This window comes from Lactuca virosa, chromosome 3 (genome assembly GCF_052849685.1).
Source record: "Lactuca virosa cultivar CGN04683 chromosome 3, Lactuca_virosa_CGN04683_v6, whole genome shotgun sequence".
NCBI classification, from domain to species: domain Eukaryota; kingdom Viridiplantae; phylum Streptophyta; class Magnoliopsida; order Asterales; family Asteraceae; genus Lactuca; species Lactuca virosa.
Genome location: NC_136428.1, coordinates 386382598 through 386390357, shown reverse-complemented (window position 1 = coordinate 386390357; position 7760 = coordinate 386382598). Strand labels below are relative to the sequence as shown.

Here is a 7760-nt window from a genome sequence, read left to right as displayed (position 1 = left end):
TCATGAGTGCTCATGAAATAAGATTTGAGTATTGGATTAAACACACACTCACGTGAATCACTTCATGGATTTTATCACAGGTGATTGTGAGACGATAATATCTTATATTATTGAAACAAAGACATGTGAGTTGTAGTTTACAAGTCGGTTGCACATTGACATATGTAAACGCACCAGTAACTTGGTGTTATAAAACACATTGTTGTGTGTGATTTGATGAGTAAGTACAAGAAAGCATATGAGTCGAAGTTTATCCGTTCCTTTTACCCTAAGAGGGATAAAAGCGATATCTGTGGGCCCCTCGATAATTTAGTGATGACATCCCAAAGCGCTTGGCCAAGCCTGGACTGATTTGATCTGTTCAATTAGTCAGTCGTCATAAATCGAAAATCGGGAAACAACACATAGACAGAGAGAATGATTATAATCCATGTATCATGTCTATACGATATCTAGAATGGAGGAATATAGGATCCCATATCTAAAGGACGTGTCAGAGTTCGACAACGGCTTTTGAGAGCTACGATTGCTAATCGGATTTTGAAGTCGTACTTGAAATTATAGTTATTAGACTTATCCAAGTGGGAGACTGTTGGATTAGGTGTCTAAGCCCATAAATATATTTGGTATGTACTTGACCCGATTGTAGCATGGTCCTTTTGGGTTGCCTTCACACTGGTGACTAGACAGGATGACTGTTGAGGAGAGAGGCTGATTTATTATTAAGAATAATAAATTGGGGCATAAATATGATTTATTAATATATTATATGAATTTTATATTAATTTGGAATCATATTATTAATTAGTATTTAATCAGAAATTAATTTGGAATTAATTTTGGGATTAAAGGAACTGATTAAAAGTACAGGGGATGTTTTGTAATTTATTTGATAGTTGAGGCTTTGGGCCATTGGATCACCTTTATTAGGGCTAGGCCGAAAATCCTAGAAGGATCTAGGAGTTTTCGTCCAAGGGCCTAATGTAAGGAGGTCCATGGATTTGCTTAGGCCCTAAGCTAAGGGATTAGGGTTTCCACCCTGAAACCCTAGCTAACCTCAAGTATAAATAGACCCCCTAGGCTCTAGATTTCGTCCAACCCTTGGAAAACCCTAGAAGAGCCGTTTTTGGAGCAAGCTACCCTTTCTCCTCTCTCTCATATTCATCCTCTGACTCAAGTGTGTTTGTGAGCCATTAGAGGTACTACATTTGTGGTACTTGTTCTCAAGAGCAAAGGAACTTCAAGATTTAGTTGTTATTACTATGTAACAACAAAGGTATGTATTCTAATATTTTGTTTGTGATTTTTGAAATATTAGATGCATGCTAGGGTTTCCATATGTGTTCATTTGTTGTATGTCTAATAGTGAAAACATAGATCCAAAATTAGGGTTGCATGTTGTTTGTATAAAACCCAACACTCTCATCATAACAAACTGTATAAACAACTCTTTTTTTAGAATCTTCATGTTTCGCTTCCACAAAATATGTTACATGAAATACATATCGTGCACCATCCACTTTGTCCAATGAAGAATTGCAAAACAACGTACCTCGTAACTCATCTTGAAACAAATTAAAAATTGCATTCGTGTACGCCTCGTGAAACTGTTTCTCAAAATAAAACCCAGTTACTAATTTATATGAAGAATTAAGCTACTCAAAATCAGCCTTAGTTTCTTTCTCAATCTTGCTTTTAAACGCGTTGTTATATTGTTCAACAAATTATCGTAATGAGGTTTTAGAATTAACATACGCATCAAAAAAAGAATTCATGCTTTCACTTCTTTGCGTAGTAGACATCCCTGCCCAAAAGTTTTCTTTTACATATATTGGCACCCAACGCCTTCGATCGTTAAATAAAGAACTTAACCACTCATTTTTTTCAAGTGTGTACTTTTCAACCAGCTTGCACCACCCATCTTCAAACTCTTGAGTGTCCGTAGACTCATATACAAGGGTTTTTAGAGTCTTCTTTATTACTTTATATTGAGGTAACCTACTTAATTTTTCAGCAATCTTTTTCATAATATTCCAAAGACAAAGACGATGATGAGATTCAGGTAATACCTGTGCCACAGCTCCTTGTATTGATCGACATTGATATGTTATTATTGCTTTGGGTGCCCGTCCATTCATGCATTCTAACCATGAGTTGAATAACCATACATATGTTTCTGTATCCTCTCGTGAAAGCAAACCACATCCAAATAAGATACATTGTCCATGGTGATTTACTCCAACAAAAGGCGTAAACGGCATATTATATTTGTTAGTCAAATATGTGCTATCAAATGAAATAACATCCCCGAATGACTCGTATGCTGCCATTGACCTTGCATCTGCCCAAAATACATTTCGCATACGACCTTCATCATCCATATCAATCACGTAGAAAAATCTTGAACTCCTTTTTTGCATACGGATAAAATAATTACGAAGTGCCTCGGCATCACCAAGCCCAAGTCTTAGTTGTCTTACTTTTGCGATGTAAGATCTACAATCTGTCTCGCCAAAAGGCCAATTGTCGTACCCTTTCGCTTCAACAACTAACGAGTGAAAACTTTTATTTAACGGAATTCCAACATAATCATTCAACTCAAGTCTTCTCTTAGCATATGAATCCATTTTCTTATGTGATCGTTGGAAACCAGATTTTTTGGGACTTAAAGCATGGTTATGTTCAAGAAAAACACTAGAGATAATGCATCTTCCATCACCATATGCAATTACACTAATTTTTGCTTTACAGTTTGTTTTAGAAGACTTTTTTATATGGTTTGCTTGTTTTAGGCACATATACTCCTCCTCTAGCACATCCAAGCGAATAGTATGTTTTAGCACAAGAATCTTTTGTTCTTGTACTAGATTTTCGTATACCAAATCCAATTTGGAATGCATATGCTTTAAAGTAATTGTAAAGGTCTTCTTCCGAATCAAACTTCATTCCATCTTTAGGATTTTTTTGATCTTGAGGATTGAGAATTGTATGCCCTTCAGCTGAATTTGCAGCCTCTTCAACTGAAATTGCATCCTTTTCTACTGAATTTGCAACCACCTCAACTGAATTTGCAGCCTCCATACTGATCAAATATCAAATATTTTATTAACAATAAACCAAATATTTTATCAATAATAAAGCAACATAACCTACTATAAATTGTAATATTAATCAACAAATAAGAGTTATTTTATTAGAAATATAACTATGCAATTATATTATAAATGCAAATATGATTGACCAATTTCTATAATCACTATTCACTATTATCCTCTTTTATCCATCACTTATAAATTGTAATATTAATGAAATGTCAAATCAAACGATTGATTCACTGTTAAAACAATTATGTGAAGTAAAAAATGTGAACAAAATGAAGTAAAGAGTGTTGAAAGACATTTTGTTATCAACACTACATGACAACTTAAAGACTGTGTTTGGTATGTAGAAGTAGATAGAACATAACAAATGCTCTTGGCCATTTGACACAAACTGAAACACATTACAAAAACTAATTAATGAAATTTAAAGACAGAATATCATATTACTATAGAAAACATAATGTTGGCCAAGATTTTGACATATGTTTAAAATTCGTGAAAGAAACAAAGGCCTCCTTTTCTTAAAAAAAATCTTTTTTTGTATAAGACCTACTTTAGATGACAGGTTTTACATAATATTAGATAAAATTACAACCACATTAATAGTAGGATGAATTAACAAGCGTTGGTTTATATGTAAAATCTAAATACATGACAAAATCAAGAAAAATAGCACATTAAACAGTAAACGAAGTTCCAGTCAACAAAAGTCTTTAACAAAAAATAAAAATAGTCAGAACCCACAAACAAAATCCTTTAAATTCTTAAAGAAATAGGTAACAAGATCCATCTCAAAAAACACCATTACGTGTGTAGTGCCTTCACATAATTAACACAAAAATTACCTCATTGTTGTTGCTCTGATTGTTGCTGCTCTGATTGTTGCTGTTGTGATTGTTGCTGGTGGCGCTGGAGTAGCAATTGTCGTGGGCAACAATAGACGAGAAGAAGGGTTTGAGAAGGAATCGATATTGAGAAGGAATCGGGATTGCAGGTCTGCTATGCACGTTCATCTGATCATCATCTTACGTGATTTTTTTTTCTTTTTTTAATTGTTCATTAAGGGTATTTTGGGGATCCCCTATTCTAATAAATAAGTACAAAATCGCCACGTGTCACTCTCCCAGCCCCCTTAAATCGTTTTTTCCCGCTTCTTTTCTTCAGCTGCATTTACGTAAATGCCCTTCAATTCCTATACACGCAATAAATCCCAAAAAATCTGCACCAATTAAATGATTCTAAAAAACTATAATTATAATTTATAAATGACTTTTCTAATTGTTTAATATGCAAATTATGTGCAGATAATATGCAAAAATCGGTAATTCAAATTTCAAATTCCTGATATCCGATAAAATATGGAAGTTTGTTTTTTATAATTGGAAATTGATTAATTTCCAGTGATTAAATCCCAAAAAATCTACACCAAATAAATGCATACCGAAATATATATCACTATACCATCTATACGCTTTTGTATTCACGATTCTGCTTCAGAGATTTCTTGGGAAACATTATTCTTCTTCAGTTCTTCTTCAATATACCTTCTCAGTTTTATCTGTTCTAACATAAGTTATTCAATAAATCAAGTTGCTAACATAAGTTCTTCAGTCCTTCCTGTCGGTACCATTATTCTACTTCTGAGACTACTTTGCAAAAGTTAATCTTCTGCAAAAGTTAATCTTCTCATAGTCTCGCCATATAATTCAGTACTACATTCATTCACTGTTTCCTGCACCTCTCTGCATCCAATCTTAGATTATTCGTTTCAGATCCGTTTAACTCGATCGTTTTCATTCAATCGTTGTTAAGAAGGTTTAAGGTTAGTTTTCTTTAATCTGTAATCTATCCTCCTATACGACTTCTCTATATCTCTTTTTTTTATAACATCTTTTGGGTTTTCTTTACTCTCCATTCTCCTGTTTCTTCTCTTTATTAAATTGGATGCATATTGGATTTAATTTTTCGTATGTCTATTTAACATATGGATGAAAGTACTGTTCAATGTATTCATCTTCCTCTTTCATCCATTGCTGTTTTAATCGATGTGTATGTATATTTATCTTTTACGAATAATTTAAAGTATAATGTTATAATAAACTAATCAATTAAACAATATATTCCCTTTAATTATTTCAATGTTACTGTAAGCTTCAATTCACTAAAACTATGATTTTAGTTCAAGTTATTATAAATATGTTGCTGTAAACTAAGAATTCACAAAAATATACTTTAGATTTATCAATTCAAGTTATTAAGTACCGAAGAAACATTCTTTTGTTATTATTATTATCAATTCTTATTTTTATATTTATCTTTTACCAAATACTTTTATGTTTAACATAACAAAAATTTCAAATATAGTGTAAAGATATCATGACATAACAAAAAATAGATTTTGTTTGGTGCATATTTTAAGCTTATTTAAGTATTTTCCCCTTCAAGCCCATTCATTAAATGTATAAATACATAAAAGGGAACTCTTGAAGATTGAATGTAAATATGTTGGTTTATATATTTATTAACAATTAACACCTTGATTTTATTAAAGAGGTGTTAATGGATCAATATATTCAATAATTGTTTTTTTTTTCTTAAAAAATAACACATCAAAGAATTAAATGTTCATACTAACAACAAATTTATGCCAAAAAACTTTATTTATTCAAAAGTAGAATGCTATATACATACTGTTTCCAAATTCGGAACAACTATCGGGGACCAAAGATGCAAATCAGTTTATTAGTTGAGGAATGTTCCCTTTAATGGTTAAAAAATAGAAGTACATGTATTTAAAAATTTAAATTTCTAAATAACTTTTTTAATTATTTAATATATAGATTGACTGACCTCTCTTTGAGGTGGCTCACCACTGAAAAAGGTCATGGCAACTCCACTAAGTTAGATAGTAATGAAGGCTCAAAAAGACCTATTCCAGCCCACAAAAGCCATCCTTTTTGAAAATCAAAAGGATTCCTCCAATCTGGAAAATTAATTTTATGAAATTTCAATAAGTTTGTAACAAAAAAAACAGTATTTTTCAGTTATGAGTTATAACTTATGACTGATAAAGTGATAATTAATTAATTACCATAGCTATACAACTCTTTTTGTCCACTTCTGTTGGTGACACTATAAAGTGTTGCAAGTAAAACAACTATTGTGAAGCTGAAAAACATAAACAAACAAGACAACTTCATCTATTAATAATAAGTTAATTCAGCAATGTAATAGTAAAATAAAATTAAAAAGTCATACGCCTGAGCAAAAAAGAGTATTTATGCCTTCTCATCAACACTTCATTCTCCAATTTGAATACCAAGATATGGAAGAGCTGCAGCCTCTACAAGCCCTGGCAAAACAAAACTGCATAAAGGAATACAATCAAATCATGTAAAATCTACTCAAAAGGGAAGAAGATCATATAATATACAATTTTACACTCAAAAGCTTCCCTCACACTAAAAAATCTGCATAATATCTTGTCAAATGTAACGCCCGTGTTTCTAGGCTAGGCATTAATATTAACATAATGGTCTAGGTTAACCTTTGTAACTCATTTAGAAGAAATGAAAAGGAATTATGTGAATATTATGTGTTTTATGCTTAATTATTAGGGTTTAATTAATTAAGAATAAAAATGAGCGTCAAAAATAAATATTAGATAAAGCCAATATCTATTAAGAAAGTTGTAGTGGTCGTGACAAGGATTACAGATATATAAATAATACCAAAATCCGAGTTATAACGAAGAAGTTATGACCTGTCGAAGTTTCGCGACAAAACCGGCACGGTGCCGAATGTCGTAAAAAGTGAGTTTTTGATAAACTACTTTTTAGCCTTGGTGATCTAAACGAAAGTCGTAGTGTTCGTTAAATCGAGAGTATGTATAAAAAGAACGCCCAAATCTAACTTCGTATGAGGAAGTTATGATTTTTCTAAGTTTCGGCTTAGCAGTAGACAGCTAAAAACTCGAATTTTAGACCGAGTGATTTTTAGCCGACATGACCTAAACGAGAATCGAAGGTCCAGTCAATAGTAGCACAACGGTAAAAAGACAGACAAAAACGGACGTCAGATGAAGAAGTTATGAATTTTTAACGGATTTCCTGTCCCGGTCTGTTAAAAATAATAATATAAAAATTAAAGTCAAAATTAGCCGACGAAGTCTAAAAGAAAGTTGTAGAGCGTAATTTTACCTACGCGTGCATATAGAGAATGTCAAACACGGAGCTCGTATGCGAAACTTATGGATTTTATAAGTTTTTGCACAAAAATCGAGAAATTTGGCATAGGTGGCTTCGGCCACGTCACCCTCGCCCAAAATGTGCCACGTGTCCGAAATGGATGAGTCATTCGAGCAGCTGGCAGTCGCGTGTCGCTTTTCGATTCGACCGAAGTCTCGGCCCTCGCACATCCGACGCGAGTGCACCCCCGTGTCCGAGCAGCTTAGTCACCGGTGATGAGGCTCGTCCGAAGCTTGACGAATGGCCTCGCATGCGAGACGTGTCCGAGCCTCCTGTTGCCTCGTGTCCTCGGTGCTGACTCCCTTCTCTCGGGCGACTTCGGACCTCGCCTATAAATAAAAGGCATGCGAGCCTTCCCGGGTAATTTTGGGAAATTGCCTATTTTCACCCCTTTTTCAATATTTTAGCTATT

At 33.3% G+C, this 7760-nt stretch overlaps 1 protein-coding gene across 1 annotated transcript; it reads right to left on the bottom strand.

The window, feature by feature from the left end:
- Positions 1-1724: 1724 nt before the first annotated feature.
- Positions 1725-4271, bottom strand: LOC145164988 (protein FAR1-RELATED SEQUENCE 5-like). Its single transcript, XM_079083628.1, has 5 exons — positions 4203-4271; positions 3947-4114; positions 3398-3492; positions 2880-3082; positions 1725-2809 (listed from the first exon to the last, which is right to left on the bottom strand). The coding sequence occupies exons 1-5, from the start codon at positions 4269-4271 to the stop codon at positions 1725-1727; spliced, it is 1620 nt and encodes a 539-aa protein (XP_078939754.1).
- Positions 4272-7760: the final 3489 nt, after the last annotated feature.

Coding starts and splice junctions, on each gene's coding strand:
- LOC145164988 (XM_079083628.1), bottom strand. CDS start 4,271: ATGCAGCTGAAGAAAAGAAGCGGGAAAAAACGATTTAAGGGGGCTGGG. Junction 3,493..3,946: donor ATCAGAGCAACAACAATGAG/GTAATTTTTGTG, acceptor AATGTGTTTCAG/TTTGTGTCAAATGGCCAAGA. Junction 3,083..3,397: donor TGTAGTGTTGATAACAAAAT/GTCTTTCAACAC, acceptor ATATTTGATCAG/TATGGAGGCTGCAAATTCAG.